Raw genomic sequence first — 27,317 nt, forward strand, 5'->3', positions numbered from 1 at the left:
CTTGGCGTGGAGTTCCTCCACTCCTGGGAGATAAAGGTGGGCTAATTCCCTTTATTCTCCTGCTTTTCTCAAAGCTCCCTGCTCCAGGAGAGCTCTGGTTGCCTGGTTTGTGAGCCCTGCTGTGATCCAGGCTGGAGGTTGAGGGTGGGAACATGGTACAGAGCAGGCTGGGTTGTGTGTCTGCTGTGGGGGGTTCAGAGAGCTCACAGGGGTACAGGGACACCCCCCTGTGCAGGTCCATTAATTAATTCCTAAACGATGGTGGAAGTCCCCGGGGAGCACCCACAGTGTGAGGAGGCTCTATTAATTCACCTTGATTAGCATTATCACAGGGAATAGCAAATGAACTCACGGTGATCAGAGCATTCCATAACAATCAAAGCAGATGTTCTGCTCTGCCCAGCCCCTGCTCTATGGCCCAGCAAGGGCTTTTCCCTGGGTGGAAGGCAGGATGTCACCCAGGGATGGCACCCTGATCCTGTGGAAGCCAAGAAACCTCTGCTCCCCCCAAAACTCAGCTGGGAGAGCCCCTGGGAAGATCTGCAGGCCGAGAAAGCATCTGGGACCCTCTTCAAACTGGAGTTTTCTCCCTCCTCCAGGTAAACATTACGGGGTTTACAGCTGTGAGGGCTGCAAAGGCTTCTTCAAGCGCACGGTGCGGAAGGACCTGACCTACACGTGCCGGGACAACAAGGACTGCCTGATCGACAAGCGCCAGCGCAACCGCTGCCAGTACTGCCGCTACCAGAAGTGTCTGGCCATGGGCATGAAGAGAGAAGGTAAGGCCAGCCTGCCCAGGGGGCTGCAGGGGGCTTGGAGGGCACCGAGAGGCGCTGGCAGCCTCGCCGAGGGGTGCCGGCGCTGCGGTGACAAAAATCTCGTTTTTGCGCCTCAGCCGGAGCAGCTCGGGGTCTCCAGAGGCTCTTCTCGCAGAGCCTGCACTCCCTCTGAGTGCCTGAGCAGCGTGGAGGTGAAGGGTGGGGGCATTTTCCACTCCAACCTGGTCTTGGACACCTCCAGGGATGAGCTTCCCTGGGCATCCCGTGCCAGCGCCTCGGCGCCTGCTCCGGCGCTGCGTTTTTTGTCTCATTGGGAAGAAGAAAGCAGTTTGGTCACTTTAAGATAGCTCTTCCTCGGTGGAATTTAAATTTAGGATCTAAACTTCCCCGGCAGTGCCTCTTTTAAATGATCTTTTGAAATGCTGACTGTGTCTGTTCTAATCTAGCTGGCAGAGCAGGCTTTCAGCAGACAGGACGTGAGAGTGACCCCAGTTCTGTGCTGCTTTCTCCCCTTACATCTTCAGAGCCACACTCGCCTCCCTGACAGGCTGATAAAGGCAGCCCTGCTCTGGCCCTGGCCCACAGCTCCAGCCTGGGAGCCTTTGAAGAGCACTTAGGGCTGTCTGGAGTGTGGAATAAACTCAGTGCTGGAGCTGCTCTGAGTGCTGGGCAAACCCTGCCACGCTCAGTTTGTGGGGTTACCCAAGGACCAGAGCCACCGAGTGTCACAGCTGTCTGTGCTGGAGGTGTGGGGGGATTGCCAGGAGGCCTCCTTGGCCCTGCTGAGCTTAACCCTTTGGTGCTCAAAACAAATGCTCCTGCCCCAGCAGACCATGGAGTGCAGAGATTGAGGCATTCAGGGCAGGAGTGGGGGCTGGCACTGCCCTGGGCAATACTGGATCCCACAGGAGATGTGCAGCAGGATGGGGAAAATCTGATCCAAAACCTGAGCCAGGGGAGACTCAGATGACCAAAAAGCAGCCAAGAATTCTCCTGTGTGTTCAAGGAGAGAAATACAGAGCATCCCCTTCCCCTGGCACTGCATCCAGAGCCTTCCATGGACCCAGTTACCTTTCAGCCCCCCAGAGCAAGGTGTGTAGGGCTGGGAAGAGCAGCAGGAGTGCTGGAATTCTGTCATCCCTGGGAGCAGGTACCTGCTCCCTGCCTGCCCTTAGTGGTGATTGCATGGGCAGCACTGCTAAAAATTACAGGTCCATTAATTAATTTCTAAATGGTGGTGGAAGTCCCCAGGGAGCACGTACAGTGTGAGGGCTCTATTAATTCATCTTGATTAACATTATCACAATGAATAGCAAATGAATTCATAATGATCAGACAATTATTTAAAAGTGTGACAGATGGGATCCTGGTAACTCCAGGAGTGTGCTCAGGCAGTGCTGATGGATCTGGTGAGGGCAGCCTTGGGAAAGGGCAGGAACTGGTGATTTGACAGTCATCATTAGGTGATTTAGGCATAATCCCCATGCAGGGAAAGCTGGAATAACTCCCCTGTCTCTTGTTATAACCCTAAAAATTCCGTGTCTCTCAGAAATGTCTCAGTTGTCCTAAAGCTGAAAGTCTGAAGTTGGGTCTTGCTGAGCTGTGGTTTTGAGCAGCTCTGCAGTTTCACAAGTGAAATCCACCTGGTTTGTCAAATAAAGTTCTCTTCCCATTGCACCCATCCCAGCTGACTGGAAATGGCCTTGCACCAATCCTGCTCCCACCTCTATTTTGGGGAAGAGTTTTGGGCTAAATCCTGCATTGCTAATTCCTGAGTATTCACATCATAGCTGGCTTTTTATTCTCTAGCATAAACCCTTGTATCTTTCAGGTAACAGAGCCTGGGCTGTGGGCCTCATTTCCCTACAAAACATCTTGCTCTGGAGAGCTAATTTATAGCTGTGTAAAGGCACAGCAGATTCCTGCTGGGAGGTGTCTCTCCTGTAGCCCAGAGGTGCTGGGGTTTGGTGCAAGCCCAGGAAAAGCCTCTGAAATCAGTGCTGGAGCTGAGTGAGAGGCAGGGCTGGGCTGGGGAGCAGTGCTGGGTGATGCTGAGAGGAGGAGCGAGAGCCAAGGTTGTACTCCATTTAAAGAGGGTAAAAGGAAAGGGGTTTTTGGGTGAGAAGTTGGATTAGAGAGGCAAAATGAAGGGTTTGATGCCAGCAGCTGAGGGGTCTGCAGGTGCTGAGAGCAGACCCAGAGGGATGGACCTGGTGCCCATCAGAAGCAGCAGCACAGCCAGGGTGGCCCTGCTGGGGGACAGGGATCCTTCAGGGCTGCAAACCTTGGCCTGAAGAGGGGAAAGCCTGCAGGAGCAGAGGATTCCTCCTGCTGCTGTGTGCTTCCCTTCTGGCTGCTCCCTGAGCACGTCAGAGAGATCCCAGCGTTCACAGAGAGTGAGCCTCATGCTCTGAGCTACTGCAGCCATAATAAATAAGCAGCTGGGAGCATTTTTTTTCCCCCTATGAATTTCTGCCAGCTGTGGAAGGCTTTGTTTTTTTTTGTACTCTGTCTCCCACTAAATGCAGGATAGTCAACAAAATTAAGATTACCATCAGGGATCTTGACTAATGCAGGGATTATTATTGTGGGGGTGGCTGTTTGCATCCAGGAGCTGAACTCTCCCTGCTCGATCTGTTCCTCATCAGGCCCTGAGGTGTCTGTGCACCAGCAGCCTGGGGTTCCAAAGGGAAAAATTGGGAATTGCCTCGGGAATCAGGGAGGCAGAGCTCTTGTGAAGAGCTGGGAGTGAGCACTGGGGAGTCAGGGATGGGGGTGCCGTGTGGCAGGGGGTGACAGAGAGGTGACAGGGTCGGCAGGGGCGTGGTGAGCTGGGGCTGTCCCGGGTGAGGAGAGCTGGCAGCGCCTCGGGATCACACAGGGAGCAGGAAATACCAGTGAGGAGCCTTTCCCATGCTCCCGTGGCTGCCTCACAGGGAGCAGGGCTGGGAAACGGCTCCCAGAGCCTTCCCTGGATGCGAGGGGCTCCTGGGGAGAGCCAGGATGGGAGCAGGGATCCCAGAGCCTTCCCCTGGATGCGAGGGGCTCCTGGGGAGAGCCAGGATGGGAGCAGGGATCCCAGAGCCTTCCCTGGATGTGAGGGGCTCCTGGGGAGAGCCAGGATGGGAGCAGGGATCCCAGAGCCTTCCCTGGATGTGAGGGGCTCCTGGGGAGAGCCAGGATGGGAGCAGGGATCCCAGAGCCTTCCCTGGATGTGGGGGGCTCCTGGGGAGAGCCAGGATGGGAGCAGGGAGAGCCAGGATGGGAGCAGGGATCCCAGAGCCTTCCCTGGATGTGAGGGGCTCCTGGGGAGAGCCAGGATGGGAGCAGGGATCCCAGAGCCTTCCCTGGATGTGGGGGGCTCCTGGGGAGAGCCTGGATGGGAGCAGGGATCCCAGAGCCTTCCCTGGATGTGGGGGGCTCCTGGGGAGAGCCAGGATGGGAGCAGGGATCCCAGAGCCTTCCCTGGATGTGGGGGGCTCCTGGGGAGAGCCAGGATGGGAGCAGGGATCCCAGAGCCTTCCCCTGGATGTGGGGGGCTCCAGGCTGGCTCTGCAGGACCTGCTGGGTCCCCGTGCCAGGCTGCAGGCTGGGCTTTGGTGCCAGGTGGGTGAAGTGGCTGCTGGTGCATTTCAGAGCCCATCTGGAGAGCCCAGAGCTGCTCTCCTGCAGCCCCTGCAGCTCAGGCTGCCTGGCTGAGCCCAAAGTTGTTCCTAAACCCAGGTGCAGGTGCAGCTGCTGTGCTGAGAGACAGAGGTGGGCTCAGAGCATCCAGGACATCTGTCAGGCTGTGCACCCCTGCTCTCTGAATTCAGGGCTCCATTGAACTCCACAGCCTGAGTTAATTCCTCCTCTCCCTGTGTTTGTGGGTTGGTTTTCCCCCTCTCACTTGCCAAGCTGAGGGGTTCAGCCTGGGAAAGGTTGGACTTGGAGCATCCCCACAGCCCAGAGACCTTCCCATGTCTCCAGGGACTGCTCAGTCACTTAGTCCAGAGGGACTGAAGATTCCCACATGTGCCTGAACCCCTGCCCTGGCTGTGCATCCCCCTGGAGTTTGGGCCATCCCAGCTCCTGGACCATCCCTCAGCAGCAGGAGGAATCTGGGGAGAAAGCAGGAATTCAGGTTTCCAACCCCCTGTCCAAGTGAATGTGAAAGCAGGCGAGTGGCTACAGCCTAGTGAAGGGGCAGAGTTCAAGAGCACAGTTATTTTTAGGAGTAATTTTGGAATGGAAAATGTCTTCCAGCTTAATGAGCTTGTTTCTTATATCCTTTTAAAGTGCTGCTCTTTAAACCAGCTGGTTAAATGATGCTGGGTTTGGGGTTTTTTTTTTGTTTTTAAGGATGCTCTTAGGTTGAAAAAACGAGTTTGGCTTATGGTTTTCTCTCCTTTTGTTGCTGTTTGTTTATACTTCAGTGTCCAGAGAGTGAACTAGAGACTTTTTGCTGTTGTTTTCCAGAGCTGTTCCTCTTGTGAACTAAGTGCATGCAAAGGTTTCAATCCACTTTTTAACACTCTGAAGTTACACTTTTTAATTATCACGGTGGTATTTTGCATCCCTTAAAAAAATTACAGCGTTCAGTTGAAAATGTTGGAGGGGGAAAAAAACCCATTTATTTCATGTGTCGTAGCTTTTGAGGTTGTTTACAGTAGCAGAAAGCTGCACCTCTGCAAAAGAGAAAAAGAAAGGTGACACACGAAAGCAAAGCAGAAGAAACACTGTCTGAATTTGTTTTCTCAGCTGTCTTGGCATTTTGGATATAAACAGGTACCTGGGGCATAAATGCTTCAAGATGCTGATGATGCACAGAGAAGATGTGGCTTTGTGAAAGGCAGCAGAGCCCAGTAAATTCCAGCGTGAGAGAAACAGAAATGCCCAAGAACCCCCACCCAGCCCCTCATAAATAACCAGCCACCCACCTGCAGGATGGGGGAAAACTAAAACTGGGCAGGCTTGGGGCTCTCTGAGCTGAGCTTTGCCTTCCCCTGTGCTCTCAGTTCACAGAGAGGTGTTTCCTGGAGAAAACCCCATTTTTGGGGCAGTGAATTATCCTTTCCCCATGGAAAGTAACAACCCCCACCCTGTTGCTCCTGGAGGGGTGGATTTCCATCCCAAAAAGCTCTGTATTGACACTGGGTGGGAGTCACTGGAGCTGCTGTAGCCTCCAGGTCTCTCCCAGCAAATAACCAAACCTGTGCTGCTCCTGCCCTCTCAGAAACACCATTGCCCTGTGGAAAATCCTCTCCCTCCCTCCTGACATTCCTTTGGTGCCCACCAGCGTGCCCACCCACAGGGCTTGGTCTGGGCACCAGGACTGGGTGGGGTGGCACTTTGCAATGGACTCAAAGCTGCTTTTTTAGCCATCAGATGCTGCCCCATGAGCAGAGCCAAGGTGTCCAGTGTGATGTGGACACCTGCAGAGGATGGATCTGGCATTTTGGCCCATCAGCCCTCAGGCTTGGATAGCTGAGGCTCATCTGCAATCCACAGGACGAGACATTTTGGATTTTAAAGACACCAGAGGTCACCAGGGAGTGGCTTGGACACATGGGGCTCCGTGTCTTGCTGTACCACGACCTGGGGAAGTGCAGATGGGCTGGAGAAGCTCAAGATGAAACATGACAGCAACTGGCCTGAGGCAAGTACAGACCAAATCAGGCAGAATAACAGGAGAGGCTCTTCATCAGGTGCCATGGAAAACACAGGCTTCTGTCCTTGGCTGGGCTCAGACATAGCTGGAGGAGGTGGGGCTGCCTCTCCGAGCTCTCTCACTGCATCTTTTTTCTCCTCAAGTGGATTGCAAGGTTCAAATGCTTCCCTTATGTTTAGAAAACCAGCCTGGGAAAGCTCTCAGCCATCTGAGACTCCTTGAAGAGAAATGAAAGCATTGGCACAGCCCTCAGCAGTGGGGAGAGGGCTGGGGAGCTCAGCTCTGGGGACACGGGGTGGCCACAGCTTGGGACAGCTCTGCCTTGCACGAGAGGCTTTTCTGGCATGCAGCAAGGCAAATTCCTGCCTCAGCTCCTGCACTTGAGGAGGACAGAGCCACTCTGTTGGTCAAAAGCTGTGCCACCCTCAGGAGCAGGAAAAGCAGCCTTGTTGGGAAGCTGAGAAGAAGGAGGTTATTCCCATTTTGGTGTCACCAGACAAGCTGCCAAGCAGCTGCCACCTTGGTGTTGCTCTTCTTAAAAACATAAATAAAAACCAAACACTCAAAGAAACGCAGTTCCCAGAGCAGATCCATTTGAAAAATGTGGTTTTGTCATCTCCACTGTGGTTTGTTTGACTAATCCCCAGTGGAGTGGGGAGTGGACTCCAAGGATGAGGTCCTAGGTCTGCATGGTGAGGGTCTGCTCACTGCTGGAGATTTTCCCAGATTTCATGGGTAAAAACACCACTTCTCCTTCTTTCCTTCCCTCTCTTCTGTGTGTTGCTTTTTTCCTACATCTCAAGGAACACAGTCCCCATTTTTTCCTGGGATGGTGATGTGTCTCTCTGCTCCTCTCCTAAGAAGGAACAACAGATTGTCAGGTCCTCAGGAACTCCAGGGAAATGCTGGTGGCAGAAAATCTGGACATTTTCCACAGGGCTTGTGCCTGTGGATGGATGGATGGATGGATGGATGGATGGATGGATGGATGGATGGATGGATGGATGGATGGAGGATGGATGAATGGATAGATAATGGATGGATGGATGGATGGATGGATGGATGGATGGATGGATGGATGATGGATGGATGATGGATGGATGGGTGGATGGATGGATAAGGGATGGATGGATGGATGGATGGATGGATGGATGGATGGATGGATAAGGGATGGATGGATGGATGGATGGATGGATGGATGGATGGATGGATGGATGGATGGATGATGGATGGACAGGGGTGATGGCAAAGTGATTCCACCCTTGTCCTGCTGTTGGAGCAGGCTGCCTGGGCTTGGCAGCAGGCTGTGGCAGGGCAGATGACACTGCCTGGTGAGGCTGGCTCTATCTTTGGCTGCTGGGTGGGCCTGTGCCATCTGCTGTGCCCAGGGTGTCACTGCTGCAGTGCAGGCTGTGCGTGGGGCTGAGCTGGGATGAGTCAGCTGTCCCTGACCAGCTCTGCAGGGAGCTGCAGCACCAATTTTCTGGTGCAGCAGCTCCGAGCTCGGATCAATAGGAAGAACTCCTTAAGTGTCTGATCTCTGCCCATCTGTCTCTGGATTGTTTGTATCAGCTGGGTTCAGCCTGGTCGCAGTCAGGTGCCCTGGCAGATCCTCTCCCACAACCCCTGAAGTGTGTCTGACTCTTCAGGCCCTGATGAGGTTGAGATTTGCAGATTGAAGGCTTTAAGCAGCCCCTGTCTGCCCAAACCTCTGCAATGCTTTGCCACAAATCCCATGTCCAGCACGAGGATGTGGTTCTGGGGTTAACACCATGGTGGAGTGACCCCAGTGATCCCAAATTTGCACCATCATCCTTGGGAGCTGCTGCAAACCTCCATCAGCACTTTGGCATTTAAATCTTTTTATAAGATCCCATTTGTTGAGGGTTTGCCTTTCTCTCAGGCTTTCGTGTTATTTAGTAGGTGTTTCATCTCCTCTAATGTGCCCAGAGGAATCTTGGTGCATCTGTGCTGCTGAAGGAGGGCTGGCATTAAGCAAAAACTTCCCTCTTTCTGATGCTGGGAGAAACAGGAGTGGGGTTGGAGGGGTGAAATTAAAGCAGGGTTTTATGATGGCTTGAAAAAGAATAGGAATCCATGCCAGATGGACAAAAGCCACGACACAAATCTGAGTTTACCTGGCTCTGGCAGCCCAGCAGGCAACGTTGGTGGGCCTGAGGAGCCTCTGCAGCCCAGAGAAGTTTGCAGAAAGGAAACCTCTTGCCTTTTTGCATAACAGCTTTCACATGGCAGAGCCTGAGCTCTGTTGACATGCAGCAAACAGCAACACTGAGGGAAGGAGGGGGAGCACTGGGAATTGGCTCCAGGAGCTGGGTTAATGGGATCAACAGCCAGAGTGGGCTGTTTCTCAATTTCCTGGGGTTATTTTATTTTAGTATTTATTTTAATTTTTTTTTTTTTTTTTAATTTTTAAAATTTTATTTTTATTCTTCAGCTGCAGCAGGGAGGGAGTGCTGGAGTAATTGTCAATAAATAGCAGGGGTTTGATGTTATTGGAGTGCCTCAGCAAAGAGCTGGGTGGGTTCAGAGAGCTGTGTCTCATGGCCAGAGGTGCTTGGGCTGTTCTCAAGCAGAGTGGGCTCAGATGTGCTGTGGAAAAGTGTAGGATTTAGGGTCTGTGACAAAGTGATGGAGAAAGAGAGAGTTCCCACTGCTGCTGCACAAAGCTGCCTTCCAGGTGTAGGAAAAGCCTGTGCAGGTTTCCAAGGGAGGTCATTAATAATAATAATAATGTTATTAGCATCTAGTGAGTGTTTCTCATCTCTGAGCTGCTCAGATATAATTCATCAGCATGTGACAGGCTGCTGGCAAGATCATTCCCACCCCACAGGATTTGGGACAGGTCTCTCCTGTCTGTCTGGAGCCAAAGGCAGGATGGAGGTTTGCATGGAGCTCCTGTCCCACGGGAGCTGCAGAGGGGCATGGCGTGGCCTGCAGGGAAATCCAGCACTGCCAGCCTCAGAGGTGGCTGAATCTGGGGTTTCTGCTTTAAACTGCCCTGACTCTTTTCTTTAGGGTTCCCTGATCCCCTTCACCCACCCCTGTCCCTCTCCTGCAGTGACTCGAGGTGTGGCTTGCTTTGTGGTGCTCTCTGTCATTTGTCTTTGACCTTTTTAATTCCAGGACCTGTCCCTCTGCAGGGAGGGAGCTTTCCCTGTCCAGGCACACACAGAGCTGATTTCCCAGGCTGGGGCTGCTCCCTGCCTTCCCCAGACCTCACAATCCCTGGGATATCCCACTCTGGCCACACTGGGAGCAGGCATCAGAGAGGGGGGATCCTGCAGGATGCTTTGGGGTTTCATGGTCACCTGCAGGGCCTGGGGGTGACTCTGTGAGAAATGGTACTCGCTTCCAAAATATTTAAAAGTTTTAGTAAAACCTTATAAAAAATGCACCACGAGACTGAATAGATAAAAAATTACAGTGCTGGGAGCAGAGGATTTTTCCCACCGTGTGCTCATCCCCACTGTGGAGGTTTTGCCTTTTAACCCTTTAGCTCCTCCAAAATTCTGTCCACTGACTCCTCCTTCACTGGTGGAGAACACCTTGGCTGGAGTTCAGGGACTGCCATAGTAATGAGCCAACCCTCCCAAATGTCCCCAACCCAGGCCACCTCTGATAGCAACACAAGGGGGGTAAAACATAACTATAAATCTATAAAACTTCTCCTAACACATGTACATGATTTTTGCCTTTTAATTGTGAGAGTCATCACGTTGTGGAGATGACAGCCTGGTCAGAGAGAGAAAGCCAGATAAGCTTCCCATGAACTGGTCTGGGAAGTTTTAGGGAGGCAGAGAGAAAGAATGGTGAACAATCTGGTGTTTGTAATAAGTTGTTTTCCTCATGTTTTACCAAAGGGTGTCTTCTTAATTGAGCAATCATGTGAAATGTGTTGATTAAAGGAGCAGTCAGGCCCACCTGTATGGGAGCAGTGTATGAAAGAGGGGCTTCCAATAATCTGGGGGCTTCTGGCCTGGAGTCTGTGCCACTTATCCCTTCCTGACTCAGTGCTGACAAGAACAACTGACAGAACCAGAGCACACAGTCTCAGGCTGCACCAGGGGAAATTCAGGTTGGATATCAGGAAAAGGTTTTTCACAGAAAGGGTGATAAAGCTCTGGAATGTTCTGCCCAGGTAGGCGGTGCAGTCCCCATCCCTGGGTGTGTTTAACCAAGCCTGGATGTGGCACTGGGTGCCAGGGCTGAGCTGAGGTGTCAGGGAGCGGGTTGGACTCGATGCTCTTGGAGGTCCCTTCCAAGCTGGTGACTCTGTGCTCCCCCTGTGTGACAGTCTGACCCTGCCCCTGTCCCTGTGTGTCCCTCACAGCCGTGCAGGAGGAGCGGCAGCGGGGCAAGGACCGCAACGAGAACGAGGTGGAGTCCACGAGCAGCGCCAACGAGGACATGCCCGTGGAGAAGATCCTGGAGGCTGAGCTGGCTGTGGAGCCAAAGACAGAGACCTACATCGAGGCAAACATGGGCCTGACCCCCAGCTCGGTGAGCACCTCTGCCCAGCCCCTCCTGGGGACATCAGTGACCATGGGGACGGCACAGAGGGGTTGTCCCCTGTGGAAAAGGAATGCTATGAGATGGGTTCTGTTATGAGAAGTTCTCAAAGAACTTCTGTGAGCTGGGCTTCACAAGCTTTTAGGGGTTTGTAACACACTTCAGATAGCTTAGCTGCTTTTGGAGGCATAGAAATGATGACAGTGGCTTCTGTTGCAGTGTTAGAAATGAAAAGGTTTAATGAAAGGCAAAATAGCAGAGGGAAACTGAGCTAAGTGCAAGAAGTCTTTGCTTTTGATGAAATACTTTATAAAGGCAATTAGTTTCTTTGTTCACTTTTTTTTTTTTTAGTAAATTGCTTAAGCAAGACTTTTTAGCTTTTGTCTAATTAGCAATTTTCAAGTTTGAAGTGAAGTTCCTTGGGCTTAGAAAGTAGCTTTTTCACCTAATCAAAGAAAGAAACTTTTAGGCTTCTTTCTTTTTTGAGGGGACAAAAAATAGTCTTGTCACCCCATCAACAAAGGGCACACTCCTCTAAAGAACCAGCCCAAAAATGCAATTTTTGGCTCTGCTGTGGGCTCTGTGAGCCAGCTCAGCAGCAGGAGAGCAGAGCCAGCAGCCACCAGCGTTCGGTGTCTTCTGTCCCAGAGGCACAGGGAAGTGAGAGGTGCTGTAAGGAGTGATTGAAAGGGCTCTCAGAGAAGGTTTCATTGTAAATAACAGCCCTCAGTGCTGAAAGGCAGGAGGACACTCTGCTCTGAAGAGCTCAGAGTCCAATTGAGGCAATAAACCTGTGTGGCTGAAGTGCAGAGAGATAAGAGCTGGGGAATCAGGGTGTGGCTTCTCAGGTGCAGAATTGTGCAGCTGCTTGGCTCTGAGGAGAGAAAACCTGGAGAAATTTGCCTGTGAGTTGGCCTTCAGGTTCTTTTCCCAGTTAGAAACTTGCATTATCACTGGGCCTGCTTGGAGCAGCTGGGCTGTACCAGGATGTTGTGTGCACAAGAGAGGGATGGCAGGAAAGAGGGACAGGAGCAGCCAGGGCTGGTGGAGGGTGTTGGGATGAGATGGTCTTGAGGTCCTTCCAACCCAGACCAGTCTGGGATTCTCTGGAGGGGAAGTGTTTTGGGTCCTTTCCTTTGAGATTCCCTTTTCAAAAGGGAGAAATCTCCCTGCAGAGCAGCAGCCTCCCAGTGTGAGAGCCAAGCCCTCCTCTGAAATTCCGTTTCTAGGACAGACCCTCTGCAGCCCCCACTCCTCCACAGCCCCTTTTCCCGTGAAAGCAGTGGGAATAGAGGAATTCCTCTGAAAACCATGAAAACCAGCAGCTGAGGCTGCAGTGGGGAGCATCTCCTGGTGGCCACCAAGTCCTTTGAGGGACTCAGAGGTTGAACTCTGCCAACGTTTTTGGGCTGGCTGAGCCAAGAGAGCACTGAAATATCCCTGTGCAATTCCTGCTGGGTGGCTGTGGGGCTGAGCTGCTGAAATGCAGCTTTTCTGAGCAAGTGCAAGGACTCTGCAGCGTTTATTTGCTGTTGCAACAATTCTTTTATCTCTCTCTTTATATGAGGCTTGGAGGGTTTGAGTCAGAAATCCCTTCCCATGGCAGGGGGGTTGGAAATAGAGCATCTTTAGGGTGACTTCCAGCAGAATTCTGTGAGGGATCTGGGAGTCAGAAATTGGCTTTTTGGGATGCTCTTTTTGCAAAGTCAGCTCTTCCTGGCATTCCTTAGGTGGCTCTTGGATAGTCAAGGCTTTGTGGGATGGACAGAGCCAATCCCTCAGTGAAACTCTCCAGGATCAGGTGCAGGATCAGGTACAGGATCAGGTACAAACCCTCACCTGCATAAAGAGGAGGATCCCATCCCCACCAGACTACCAAAGGCTTTTTCTGGAGGAGTTAGTGAGGAGCTCAGAGAAGCTCTGGCTGCTCTCAGGATCAAAAATCCTTCAGGGGAGCTGGAGCCAGCCTGGTGCTGACTTGAAAACAAACCCCAGAGAGGGAGCTGAAATAAATGGCTTCGTCTGGCACGGCGTCTCCTCAAATTGAAAGCCAGTTCCTGCATAATTCAACAGGCATTACTCTGAACAAGGATGTGTGTTGCATCTAAATAGAAGCAGGAGGCTCGTTGAAATGCCCTGTTATTGTCGAGCACGAGGTGACATTTGTAGCAGGTTTAGCAGATGGATGAGATCAGCAGCTCCCGGTGACGAGGGCACCACGGGATGAGGAGAGGGAAGACAGAGGAGCTGCTGCCCTTCCCCAGGGCCCAGGTGATGGAAAGGCAGACAAATCGAGGCCCTGATAAACACAGGGAGAGCACAAGCTGTTTGCTGCTGGCCTCGTGTGCTGGGTGCTTTGATTTGTGCCTCTGCACACCCAGGCTGGGCTGGGGGTGGCAGGGTGATTTAGGGATCAGCACCCTTGTCTCCCACGTAGAATGGGTGAGAAGGGACATTAAAATCATCTTAAAAGCACCTTCCACTATCCCAGGTTGCTCCAAGCTCCGTCCAGCCTGGTCTTGAACTCTTCCAGGGATGGAGCAGCCATCTGGGTACCCTGTGCCAGAGCCTCCCCACCCTCCCAGGGAAAGATTTTTCCCCAATATCTGCTCTAACCCCACTCTCTTGTAGTTCAAATCCGTTCCCCCTCGTCCTTGAGTCTGTGGCTTGTCCCTGGCCCAGGGGGTGGCTTTGCCTCTCCCCTGTACCTTGGCAATTTGGGCTCCTGACCAAAAGGCAAAGCTGTGACTGAGAGCTGTCCTCCCCATTAGGTCTTAACTGGTCTGGTTTCAGGTCCCCATTTTGTGGAAGATGCCTCCAGGCTGCAGTTTTGCAGGAGGATCAGGTGCCCTTTGGCACTGTCACACCGTGCCCTTGCTATTTACTGCAGGAGGGGATTTGCTCTCCGTGCCCAGGGAGGGATCCAGCCCTGCCCTGGAGCCAGGCAGGGCCCTCTGGACACTTTTAGCTGCTTCTCACACCCCAGTGATCAGGTTCTGCCAGGAAGAGCCCTGGTGGTTCCAGGAATTGCCATCTGAGGTGGAACTGAAGCTGAGGATGAGGCTGTGGAGCACCAGAGCTTGGGGACAGCTTGTGCTGTCAGGGACAGCCAGGGCTGGGGCAGCTGGAGCCCCTGTCATGGTGACAGCCTGCCCAGGAGCCAGCCCTGATGAGAGCTTTGGCAAAAACATCCGATTTACCCAAATTTCCCCTTTTGTGGGGCTCTGCAGGCCCTTGCTGCTGCAAGGCTTGGCTTCTGCTCATGATCCCCATCCCACCTCGCCTGGATGCCGGGATTCTCCCCCTGGCTGAGCAAACTGGGATATCTTGAGGGATGCTCAGGGTCTGTGCTGTCCCTTCTCCCCCCTCCTGCCTCTGGATATCAGCATTCCCCATGCTTCCAGTGACACTCTGCAAAGCTCCCCCTCACACACATTTCTGGTTTTCCCAGGAAAAGCCCACTCCCTGCTCACCTTTCCTTCCTCAGGGAAGAGCCCCAGCTCCCTGGGAGTGACACTGCCCTGCCCTGGGGGAGCTGCTGGAGGGGGGTGGGACAGGGGGGCAGGTCCCAGTGTGGTGCCAGCCTGTGCCCATCCATCTCTGCCCATGACAGGTGGGAATCCTGCCAGGGCACCTGCCCTGAGCGTGCCAAACCCTGCCTATTTTAAGCCTGGAGAACGGGAGGTGTTGCCCACTGAGCACAGAGCTTTGGGGTTGCTGCCAGGGGCTGGGCAGGGGTCTGGGGGGCACAGGGGTGGCTTGGCAATGTGGTCCTGCTCTGCCCAGCCTGGGAGGGGGATGTGCCACAGGTTACCCTGACATCCCTGTCTGCTCATCCTCTGGATTTACACCCTTCCCCCTGCGAGCCAAAATCCTCCTGCAGGTTGGAAACTGCTCTTGGAAGGGCAGGGAGAGAAGCTCATTGTACAGTGCAAGCTGCTGGGTGTCAGCAGGGACTCCAGAGGGAGGTGGGAAGGGCTCACACATCCCTGGCCAGAGAGGTAAACCCTCCAGAGCCACTTGGATCAGCGAGCTCAGCCTTCCCCAGGGTTAAACAGGCTCTTCCAGTTCCTAATCACAAATCCACTTGAGCTGTGAGCAGTTCCTTTAAACAGGGATTTGGTGTGTTTAGGCTGACTGTCCTCCTTGAGAGCAGATGGTTTCTGTTAGTGGGTAATATTTCAAAGGAAAGGGGTTTTCTCTTTTTTTTTTTTTCCTTTTTTTTCCCTGTAATGCCCCCTCTGGTGCTGGTTTATCGAGCTGGAGTCTGCCCTTCCCCAGGCTGGAGCTGCTTGCATTCATCAGTCAGGGTGATGGATATGGAGTCTCAGCACTCCCAATTCCCATGTTGGGGCTTGCTAAAAACAATTACAACCCTTGTGGTGGAGCAGCCAAATCACTTCCCTTGCCTGTGAGTGATAACACCCACCTCGGGGATGGCAGGCAGGCTGCTCCTCCAGCCTCTCTTCTCCCCACTCTGCCTTTTCCAAGCTTTTCCATCTCTTTATTTATTTATTTTTATTTTTATTTTTTTTTTGGCAGCCCAATGACCCGGTGACAAACATCTGCCAGGCAGCAGACAAACAGCTCTTCACCCTGGTGGAGTGGGCCAAGAGGATCCCCCACTTCTCCGAGCTGCCCCTGGATGACCAGGTCATCTTGCTCAGAGCAGGTGAGTGACATCTGTCCCCACGTGGGCAGTGCTCAGTGTCCCTGGGACAGGCTGTGCCCTCAGATTTAGGTCCTGGCAGCCTGAAAATCTTTAATTGATTTGTGATGGACTCTGATAGTTCGGTTTTTAAATAGGATTTTGAAAGCCTTCCGTGGGATGTGTTGGTGAATTGGATCCAAAATGTGGCCAATCAGCTGAAAAATGGCCCAGCTTCATCTCTGATCCATGAGATGGATGCTGGGTGACTTAAACCAGAGGAGTTAAACTCTGCCTTCCTCCCAAACTGAGGCTTGAGAGACCAAGCGGGCTCAGGCCCCCATGAAATTTCATCAAACTGAAATGTTTGATCATAATTAAAACCAGAAAGGAGAGAAAAGTACATCTCACTTCTTCTCCCACCCACCAAGATGAAAATAGAACTCTCAGGGCTTATTTTTGAATTTCCTTGTGCAGCAGGGGGGCTGCAGGAGCAGCATTGGGGAGGTGGAAGCAGTTGGGTGTAGGAAGGGTCTTCCCCTGTTGAAGGAATTCAGGCTCCTGCACAAAGCTCATGGAGGGCAAGAAACCAGGAGCAGAGCTTGGGAAGGATGTGTTTGAGGCTCTTTGTAAGCCAGGGGCATTGAAGTCCTTGGTGCTTTTAAAGCTCCTTTTATTTTCCCCAAATTCACTTGTATCCAGGCCCTGCACCTTCCAGGCTGGCTCCTGCAGCCCCTGGGGGAAGGTGCTCCATGGATTTTGCCAGAGCTGGCTCTGGGCCCTTTGGAACACCCAAAGTGTGGATTTGAAGGGGATTTCTGGAGCCTCCTGTGAGAGGGGATGAGCAGGGAAGCCTCTCTGTGGGGATCTTGGAGGGTTTTCTGCAGAGAGCTGGATCCAGACAAAGCTCTGCCTTTTCCTTCTGGGAAGGGGAGCCCAGCCCCACCACGGCAGCTCCAGGTTTTCCTCTCTCTTCAGCTGATTCAGGCTGGAGCTGGAGAGCTCCTGACCTGTGGTCTCTGCAGGAGAGGGGCTGCCAACCCCCTGACACCCCAAATCTCGTGGTGGCTCCAGCCCTGAGACTGCTGAGCAGCTCCCTGGAGCTCCCTGCTCCAGACACCTCTGCCAGAGCCTCAGATAACCTTGCCCAGGCCTTCCAAGCAGTGTCTCGATGCATTATTGAGTGGCCTGCTGAGAACAGCTGCCCATGAAATATTGAAGCGTTAAAACCCAGCTAAGAGCCTCAGTCAGGCATCCTGGGAGGCAAAACAAGTGGAGCACACAGCTCTGGAGGAGCAGTGCTGGGTGGGCTGGCGGCAGCTCTCCTCAAATCCTGAATCATTTAAAAACACTGAGCTGTTCGGAAGGGTAGGAAACCTGATTTTTGAAGCGTGTTTTCCACCAGTTTTCTTGTTTCCAAGCTGAGACAGGAATAACCTGATGTTTTCTCAGCCTGGCAAAGGATGCTGAGCGTTACATCCCTGCAGCTGGGTTTGTAGGGCTGGTGGGGAGACTTGGCAGAGGAATGGATTGACACAATGACCACTGCTCTGCCAGAGTGCCTCCCCTGTGCCAGAGGAGCCAGAGCAGCCCTGGAGGCTGCAGCCACCCTGTTGGGTGAGAAAGGACTCACAGAGCCACAGAATCCTGCCCTGCCCCTCCAGAGCTTGGGCTGAAATGCAGGGCTCTCTGTTGGTCTCCAATTCCACTTTGCTGCCTGTGGTTATGGTGAATTTTCCCTGCCTGCCTCTGTCCTGGCAGCTCTTTGGGAAAGCCAGGGTAGGAAAATCTTCCCCATTTCAGCTGAAACATCCCAGCTCCACGTGGGAACGATGCAGAGGAAGGATGCTGATGAATCCAGCGCTCCTTCACTGGAATGATCCCAGCTTGGAGTGGGTGTGCAGAGCCAGCTCTGGCTGCTGTTGGTTGGAGCTGCCCTGGTGGGGCTGTGAGTGACAAATTCCCATGGATCTGCCTCTGGAGCTGCTCTTCCTCCCTGGAGCAGGGCTCCTTCTCCTCCATCCTGCTCGGGTTTCAGTGTTGCAATCCCTGTGAAGGTGCCAGGCCTCACCCAGTAAATAGCCAGAGAAATGTTCCCGTGGCTGGGGTGGAAACATCCTGTGGCCACTTAGGAAAGAGTGAACTTTATTCCTTGTCAACATTTCTGGTGGCACAGCCCACGGCTGCAGCAGGAGGTAAATACAGCACACATGGGCCTTGTGTTTATTCCAGGCTGGGAGATGAGTTCTTGGGACAGGAGAGGTGAGGGATATTGTTGTGTTGCTTTTCCAGCCTGGGAAAAAAAAAAAACTAAATTCAAATATCCTGAGGTTTCTGGACCAGAGCTCCAGAACATGTTCAGGCCAGGGGTGTTGCAGAGTACCCCATCTTGTCTTACTGAAGATGCTGCTCCTGGCTGGAAGTCACCCAGATTCCCACCCTTCAGGCTTGGCAGCATCTCTTCTCTTTGGGGCTTTTTTTCAGGAATTCTTGAGCTCAGCCCGTGATGGATTTAGGAACTGAAGAGGTGTTAGGTTTGGAAGGGGAGCTGGAAGGTGTGGAGGTCACCTCTCCCTTCCCTTCCCTGCAGGTCTGGGCTCAGAGGATGTCCTTCCTATATCCCACAGCAGCCTGCCCAGCTGATAAGACTAAAATCAGTTTTCCCAGCAGCTGTGGGAGCAATCCCAGACGTGGGGCTGTGCAGAGGACAGACCCAATCCCTCCCAGCATTTTCATGGCAGAAGCAGCAAACCCACAAACAGAGCCAGAGATTCCACGGTCCCTTTTACAGCTCAGGGCTGCTGAATGAACTTCTGTGGCCCGAGGAGGAGCCTGATGAGCTGATAGCAAGTGCTGATAGGGCTGGAAGTGCTGGGAGCTGAGGGCAGAGGGGAGCTCAGGGCTCCACACCCACGGGGAGCTGCAGGCAGAGCTGTTTGCTCGCTGTCTGCGCAGCTTAGAGAGGAAACTGCTCCCCTTATTAGCTTTATTTTTAGTGCACTGGGTTCCTGATGGTTTTTTTCCTTCCCTGACATCCAAGAAAAAGCTGGCTCCCCCTTCCTTTCCCACATCCAGCCACATTCCTGCACCAAAGGCTCCTGTTAGAGAGGTGATGTTAGAGAGGAGGCTTCCTGAGGATCCCATGGCTCTAACCTGCAGCCTTGTCACTTTGATTTTTTAAGATTTTCTAAGATTTTCTAAGCCTTCTGATGTTTACAATCTTGTAACAAAATTTCTCACACACTTTATGTAAATAGCTTATTGTTTTGCATTCTTTTCTAGAAGAAATTTGATAAACTGTTGGTTTGTCCTGCGTCATTGGAGAGGTGGCACTGTCACCCTGCAACCCACTGTCACTTTTAAAAATCCATAGCAAAGGCTCCTGTTAGAGAGGTGATGTTAGAGAGGAGATTTTGCGAGGATCCCATGGCTCTAACCTGCAGCCTTGTTGCTTTGATATTTTAAGATTTTCTAAGCCTTCTGGTGCTTACATTCTTGTGACAAAATTTCTCACCTACTTAAATAATTAATAATAAATAAATAACTTACTGATTTGCACTCTTTTACAGAAGAAGAGAAATTTGATAAACTCTTAGTTTGTCCAACCCACTGTCACTTTTAAAAATCTATAGCAAATGCTCCTGTTAGAGAGGAGATTTCCCAAGGATACCACAGCTCTAACCTGCAGCCTTGTTGCTTTGATTTTCTAAGATTTTCTAAGATTTTCTAAGCCTCCTGGTACTTACAATCTTGTAACAAACTTTCTCACACACCTTCTGTAAATAGCTTATTGTTTTGCATTCTTTTATGGAAGAGAAATTTGATAAACTGTTAGTTTGTCCAACCCACTGTCACTTTTAAAAATCTATAACGAATGGTCCTGTTAGAGCAGTGATGTTAGAGAGGAGACTTCCCGAGGATCCCATGGCTAACTAATAATAAATAAATAGCTTACTGATTTGCACTCTTTTATAGAAGAGAAATTTGATAAACTCTTAGTTTGTCCAACCCACTGTCACTTTTAAAAATCCATAGCAAAGGCTCCTGTGAGAGAGGTGATGTTAGAGAGGAGACTTCCCAAGGATCCCACGGCTCTAACCTGCAGCCTTGTCACTTTGATATTTTAAGATTTTCTAAGCCTTCTGATGTTTACAATCTTGTAACAAACTTTCTCACACACCTTCTGTAAATAGCTTATTGTTTTGCATTCTTTTATAGAAGAAGAGAAATTTGATAAACTGTTAGTTTGTCCAACCCACTGCCACTTTTAATGTCACGAAGGCTCCTGTTAGAGCGGTGCTGTTAGAGAGGAGACTTCCCGAGGCTCCCAGGGCTCTAACCTGCAGCCCTGCTGGTTCTCTCCTGCCCAGGGTGGAACGAGCTGCTGATTGCCTCCTTCTCCCACCGCTCCATCGCCGTGAAGGACGGGATCCTGCTGGCCACGGGGCTGCACGTGCACAGGAACAGCGCCCACAGCGCCGGCGTCGGGGCCATCTTCGACAGGTAAGGGTGGCTGTGAGCACACCTGTGAGACACGAACCTTAGGGAATTTAGAGGTTTTAGAGGAGATTTTAAAGGTTTTAATTAGAGGTAAGCTGTATTGGAGCTGATTGAAATAAGTGGGTAGGCCTTGATGAAGGTAAGAGTTAAGTAATCGTTGATCGCTTGCCGACACGATGTTCGGTTAGCTGGGTTTATAATATAGAATTGTAAGAAGAATATTCTGTATTCTTATTTATCAATTTCTATATTCTTATAGAGATGGCTTCCCCGTGTCTTTCTGCTTCAGAATGTGATTTGGAGAATTCTTGACCCAGCATGTGAAATTGTTTTTAATTAATAGCCAATCAAAGTCCAACTGTCTCAGACTCTCTAGTCAGTCACAAGATTGTGTTATCATTCCATTCCTTTTCTTTCCTTGCCAGCTTTCTGATATTTATCAATTTCTATATTCTTGTAGAAGAATATAGAAACTGGTAAATAGCTTTTAGGAACATGAGATAATTGTTTTTAGGAACATAAGACAGTTGTGGGCCTCCTCTGCTCTGAAACCAGTTGAAGCCAGGGAATGGGAGTTCTACCAAGGGTTCATTTGTCATATTTGCATTGGAAAGGTAGAAAGGTCAGAACGAGGAAGACTTCATTTACTTCCTCATTTTGAGGACCCCTCTCATGAAAGGGACCACTGACCCATTTCAAGGAACAAACTATGCATGCTTAATGGCTTTTGAACTGATTTCCATATGGGGAATGGGATGTACCAAAGTGATGACTCCAACAGAATCAGGGATGGAGGGCTGGGGTTCCATCAGACCACCTCACCTGGGCATCCCATCCCTGTCTCCACCCCAAACTGCCTCCATTCCTGCCTGAGGGGTCTGAGGAGCCCGGCATGAGGGAGTCCATCCCATGAAAACACAAGGAGAAAACTCCTCCTGGAAACCTGCAAAAACCCCAACGGCCCCAAACAGGGACCAGCCTGCCCAGTGCAAAAATCCCAATGGCCCCAAACAGGGACCAGGCTGCCCAGTGCAAAAACCCCAACGGCCCCAAACACAGAGGAGCTGCCCAGTGCAAATCAAAGCCCCTTCCACGGGGTCCAGATGCCTTCTAATGTTACGAGGAGGCCACTCCTTTGTTCCTTTTCATCTTTAATTGGACCAAGACGTGATTTTATTTGCACAATGAGAAGGCCCCAGCGATACTCAGCAGGTTCCACAGGCGTGTCCCGAGGGCTCTTTAATCTCAGGCTTTGGGAAAGTGTTTTAAAGCCAGGCTTGCAGGGTGTTTGACCCACAGTGTGACTCCAGACGCTGCTGAAATGCTGATTTCTCTCCCTGAGACTCATCTTGAGTTGAAACCAAATCACCTTTGCTGCTCTGCTCTGTGAGGAAATTGTTCTTCGGACCTGGGTGACATCATTTGTTCCTGTGAGGTCATAAGTGCAAGATCATGGCTTTGCTGCAGCATCTAACATGAAAAACTGGGCAATCAGTGGAAAATATTTCAAGACCGACACCTTCAGTAAGAGCAAAGGGAGCAATAAAAATTACCGGCAGAGGAAATTACTTTTAGGTACCTGTTGGGGTGGGTTTTTATTGTTATTTTTTATTTTTAGGCAGCTTTCTCAGGTGCCAGAGCCTCTCAGTGAATGGATGAAGGCGGTTTTTATGGTCCCTCTTGTATCTCACAGGAACTATTGATGTTCCTAATGAGCTATTTCTTGATGGAGGAGGAAAATGAGGCCACATCCTCAGCTGGTGCAGGCCAGCACCATCCCCAGCTTCGTTAAACGTGACCGCAGCTTCTCGCTCTGGCTCTGACACCTGGGGCTTTTCATTCCTTTTTATTTATTTTGATTTTCATGCTGACTCTGTGCTTTCCCTGTCCTTTTGCAGAGTACTGACAGAACTGGTGTCCAAAATGAGGGACATGCTGATGGACAAGACAGAGCTGGGCTGCCTGCGAGCCATCGTCCTCTTCAACCCCGGTGCGTGCCCACCTCTGCTCTCCTGGCCCCTCTTGGCTGCTCTCCCGTCCTTCTGGCTCCTTTTCTTCCCCCAAAAAGCCCTGTTGGAAATAGCAGAGGGCTATAGGGCAGGAAGGGAGGCAGGGGTGAAAGTTGGTTTGGTTTGGAAAGGACCTTAAAGCTCATCTTGTTCCAAACCTCCTGCCACAGGCAGGGGCACATTCCACGGTCCCAGGTGGATCCATGCCCTGTCCAACCTGGCTTTGGACACTTCCAGGGATGGAGCAGCCACCTGAGCACCCTGAGCTCCCCTCCCAGGGAAGGATTTCTTCCAAAAATCCAACCTAAGCCTACTCTTTTTCAGTTTACAGCCATTTCCCCTTGTCGTGTCAGCTCTCCCCCCTTTAGAGTGACTGTGAAAAGAAAGTTCAGGTGTTTGAGGGAATTGTTCCTGAATTGGAACAAAGTGGAATCTAGATGTTGTTGAAGAGAAAAATATGGATTGGAGCAACACCAGAGCATGGAGATTATTGTCTGTGCTTCCCAACCTCATCATCCAAGGGCTTTTATTACCTGCATTTCTGGAAAAGCCCTTTGCAGACCTGGAGAGGCTGAAAGGCATGAAATGTGCTCATAAAATACACAAAACCTTCCATGTTAGACCACAGTCTCACAGACTCTGGGAGGGTCACGCTGCTCCCTTCTCCCTCTCAGACCCAGCTGCCCAAGGGAAGAGGAAGGTTCAGTGCCAGGGTTTTCCTCCAGCATTCCAGGGAGCAAATCCCTGTGCAGCAGGAGCCAGCCTGCACATACCTGCACAGCTCTCTGGGGGGATCTCTGGATTTCAGGGTGGATCAGCAGAACCAGAGTGCAGCCAAGGACAAACCTCTCCATCCAGCACCACCCCTGCCCTCCCTGAGCACAGTTTGTGCCCAGGCACAGCTCCTTGCCTGGATTTTCCCACCACAGCCAGGCCATGCTGTTCCAGCAGGGTTTATTACAATTTCTTTGGTTTGTTTTCCTTCTTGACCAGTTTGGGTTTTGGTTTTTTTTTTTTAGTCCCCCCCTGCCCCGCCTCCTTGTAATCAGCAGTAATTTATTGTCTGTAATTTGGGATTAGCCATTTATGGTCAAAGAAGGGGAATCTGGAGAGGTTCCCGTGGCACATGTGCTTGGGGATATCGATTTCTGCACTGTCCCTTTCACCCTGCTAAAAACAGATCCTCGCTGTGCCCTGTCCTGGGGGCTGTGCCAGAGCAGGGGCTTCTCCTTCAGCCCCACCACAGTGCTGGAGGGAGAAATCCCACAGCTCAAGGCTGGAGGGGGAATGAAACCCTTTCAGATGAGGGTCTGGGACCACTGGAATGAGCCAAAACACTCGGGGCTGGGCTGTGAGGTGAGGAAAAATCAGTAATTGTGGGGTAAACCTCTGAGTGCTCCCCAGATCCCTGGAGCTCAGAGCTTGCAGCCGCACTTTGGTGGGGCTGGAAGAGATGGAGGGAGTGCAGAGAGGGATTCCTGCCCGCCTGGGAAGCCTGGAGGGGTTTGCCTGATGGTTTCTGTTGCCTTTCAGACTCCAAGGGGCTGTCGAACCCGGCGGAGGTGGAGGCGCTGCGGGAGAAGGTGTACGCGTCACTAGAGGCTTACTGCAAACACAAATACCCCGACCAGCCCGGCAGGTGAGCTCCCTGTGCCCCTCCTGCTGCAGCCTGCCCCGCTTCAAACCCCCTGCAGGGGCTGCTGCAGCTCCCAGGGTCCCCTCTCTGCTCTGGGCTCTCTGTTCCCAGCCATTCCCTGCGGGTAATTCCCTCATTTCTGCCCGCTCCACCTCTGAGCATCCCTAAAAAACCTCCCCTGTGCAGTGCACAGAGCTCTTTATTCCCCTGCCAGGAAATCCAGCAAGGTGGGCAGACCTGAGGAGCCCCAGCTCCCACAGCCCCAGCAGTGGGATGAGCACATGTGGGAAGGGGGTATCATTTCCCTTTTGGAAACCACGGCCAGCGAAACCGCAGCAAAAATAGGACTCACATGGAGTTAATTTTCGGTGGCAGATGAGCATCACTGCTGGGAAGTGAAAGCCTCAATTGATGCTCTTTTTCTCCCCTCCCTGCCTCCCCCAATCCAGCTGGGAATGGGAGGGGGAATTAGGAATGTGTTCCTGGACGGCTCCGGAGCTGAGTGGGCGCATTTTCCCAGTTACAGCCTGGAGCTGGCAACTGCCAGTTCAGTTCCTGACAGCTTCTTGAGAAACCAAGCAAAGCACTGGAAGCTGCTACTGGTGCATGAATGGTGGGGAAAACCAGCCCAGGCAACTGGGGTTTGCATCTCACCTGCATTCCTGGCCTGGTGGGGATGGTGGAATGGGAAGGGGGCTCTCACAGCAGGGAGGGCAGCGGGCAGAGCGTGCCCTCAGAAGGGATGCTGGGTTTGGGTTTTCCCCCACTTTGGGTCCCAGAGTGCTGGCAGATGGAGAGAGGTGTGTTGTGCAGGGATTTCTGGGGTGTTGCTGGTTGGTTTGGGGCAGGCAGGGGGAGGATGAGGGTGCCATGGGGTGTGTTTGGTGGGCAGGGGCACTGAGGGATGAGCACGGGGCACGGAGCAGGGCTGGCACCTCTGCTCTTCCAGAAGGCTTTATGAAACTGCATTTCTGGAGCAAATCCAGAGCCAGACCCTGGGCTCTGGATTGCAGAAGAGCTGTTCTGGCACCAGGAGAGCTGCCTTGGGCATCATGTCCGGCAGCTCTTCTGGATGATTCCCTTGGTGGGGTGAGCTCTGGCTTTGCACATTGCGCAGGATCTGCAGCCTGGCACACGCAGGGGGTGGCACAGGGACAGCACCAGTCCCCAGCAGTTCCCCAGGGCTCTGCCTCAGTGCTCTGTGCTGTTTGAGGGAGTGTTTGAAGCCCAGAAGCTGCGCCAGGGGCTCTGGAATTTAATCTCTCACTGGTTTTGAGTGACCTTGGGCTGGGAACCTTCTTGTGCGATGCTCACACCCATCCTTGGTGATCCGAGAGGATCTGCACGCTCAGGGATGTCCTGAGAGCTGTGCCTGGACCCTGCTGCCCCCTCTGCATCCCTCAGAGGTGCAGGGCAGTGGTGGCACCATCCCAAGTGTCTCAGGAGGGTGAACCTCTGGGCTGGGAGGCCGGGGTTGCACAAGAGCTCCCCAAAGTTCTCCCAAACTCTGGGCATCCTTCTGGGCATCCCCGTGGCACGAGGTGCTCACCAGCTGGGGCTGCAGACAGGTTCTCCCTGTGGCTGAGCCACGTCTGGGACCTTCCCCTGCTCCATGCTGTGGGATTTCTGGAATTCCCACCTTTTCAGGTGCCCCAAATCCCCCTCCAGCAGCAGCTTGGGAGCACCCTGGGAACACCAAAAGGGAATTTTTCTGCCCAGAGTGGCATTCCCAGGAAAATCCCAGCCCTGCTCCCCCCCTGCAGCCCCTGCTGCCCCTCAGGGAGGGCTGGGTGCCTACGTGACACCCAGCAGCCTCAGGCAATCAGGAATCAGGGCTCTTTTCTCCCCTCCCTGCCCTGGCACGTTGTGCTCTGGGCTGGTTATCTCACAGTTAAACATATCCAAGCTGGAGCCATCATCTGGTTTGGTTTAAAGTGAAACTTCCTGAATGGGATGGTAGGACTGATTTGTTTTTCCTGGCTCTGCTCCCACTGTTCTCGCCAGCTCAGCAGAAAAAAAAAAATTAAAAAGAACAGGGAGAGGGAATTGTGCATGCATGTAGAATATCTGTGTGCTTGTGCATGTCTGTGTGTGTGTGTTCTGCAAGGTCCCATTCTCCCTTTGCTGCTGTCCAAGCCCTGATTTTGCAGCAGGAAAAGCAGATGACCCTGCTGTGCCATTAAAGCTTTTTCCCTGGGTTGGGAGCACTCCCACAAGGAGGTGACATCCAGTGGCACCTGGGCTGCTCCAAGGCACTCTTGCAGGAGCTGGTGGCTTTCTCCTGGCTCCACAGCTTCTTGTCACTCTCTGAGCCCAACAGCTAGCAGCTTTCCCCTGGTGAGGATGGCTGTGGATGGCTCATTAGTGATTGGAGAACAGTACCATGAGTATGGTAATTACAGTGGTTATGATAGACTATAGATAAAAGTTATGACAGGCTATAGGTAAAAGTTATGACAGGCTATAGGTAAAAGTTAAGGGATAGATTGGTTCTGCTGTATTAAGATGCTGAGCAAAGAAAAGTATAGAATGCATTGTAACCTAAAGAAAAGTATAGAATGCACTGTAACCAAATGAAAAGTATATAATGCATTGTAGCCTAAAGAAAAGTATATAATGTACTGTAACCTAAACTCAGGGTCTCCAGGCCTGCCTGCAGCTGGAGCTGCCAGCTGTGGGCACAGCTCTGTCACCCAGACCCTGCACTGCTGTGACTCTTGGATACAACAAACTGCATTTTGGAGAGCCCCTGCTGTCCCACATCCCTCATTTGGGCTCTTACAGTGGCACCCAATGTGGGGTACCATTAAGAGCCTGAATGAGGGACACACGGGTCTTCTGGAGCTGCCAGCTGTGGGCACAGCTCTGTCACCCACCACCCTGCACTGCTGTGACTCTTGGATACAGCAAACTGCATTTTGGGGAGCCCCTGCAGCCCCACATCCCTCATCCAGCATTTGCCTGGAGTCCCCCATTCCTCATTCCAGCTCTTACAGGGATGTCTGACCGTGCTCCCTTCCCGCAGGTTTGCCAAGCTCCTGCTCCGCCTCCCAGCCCTACGATCCATCGGCCTGAAATGCCTGGAGCACCTCTTCTTCTTCAAGCTAATAGGCGACACGCCCATCGACACCTTCCTGATGGAAATGCTGGAAGCGCCGCACCAAATGACTTAGAGAACTCTGCTGGGTCAGTCCCTCGCCCGGCCGGGCTCCCTCGGGGCCCTTCCTCCGCTTTCCTCGGCCCCAGCCCGTCCCTCCCTGCTGCCCCCAGGGCCACAGGCACCGTCTGCTCCGGGGCACCCCCGGCCTCCTCCTGGTCGCCTGCCCCCCTGTCCGTTCGCTGTCACTGCTGCGTCTCCAGACCTGCTCGCTGGTTCCCCGTGCTACTTGTAGAGGAGTGGGAGCGGAGAGAGCTTTGCCAACCCCTGCCCCCCGCCGTGCCATGAGGTTTGGGATGGATGAGCCTTGTCACCCCCAGCCCTCCCCTGGGGACAAGGACGGTGCCAGCCCTCGGGGGCAGCGGGGTTTGGACGAGCCGAGGGGAGTGGTTGGACTCTGCCAGATTT

General features: G+C 52.3%; 1 protein-coding gene across 1 annotated transcript in view; it reads left to right on the plus strand.

The window, feature by feature from the left end:
- RXRA (retinoid X receptor alpha) overlaps positions 1 to 27,071 on the plus strand; it is a 98,919-nt gene extending 71,848 nt beyond the window's left edge. Inside the window, exons 4-10 of the mRNA XM_084219829.1 lie at positions 600 to 779; positions 10,781 to 10,950; positions 15,502 to 15,631; positions 19,978 to 20,110; positions 22,006 to 22,097; positions 23,650 to 23,755; positions 26,778 to 27,071. Of these exons, the coding sequence (XP_084075955.1) occupies positions 600 to 779; positions 10,781 to 10,950; positions 15,502 to 15,631; positions 19,978 to 20,110; positions 22,006 to 22,097; positions 23,650 to 23,755; positions 26,778 to 26,925 (959 nt within the window). The 3' untranslated portion in view covers positions 26,926 to 27,071. The remainder of the gene's footprint in view (positions 1 to 599; positions 780 to 10,780; positions 10,951 to 15,501; positions 15,632 to 19,977; positions 20,111 to 22,005; positions 22,098 to 23,649; positions 23,756 to 26,777) is intronic.
- Positions 27,072 to 27,317: the final 246 nt, after the last annotated feature.

Source organism: Fringilla coelebs (genome assembly GCF_963513975.1).
Source record: "Fringilla coelebs genome assembly, chromosome: 21".
In the NCBI taxonomy this organism is placed as follows: domain Eukaryota; kingdom Metazoa; phylum Chordata; class Aves; order Passeriformes; family Fringillidae; genus Fringilla; species Fringilla coelebs.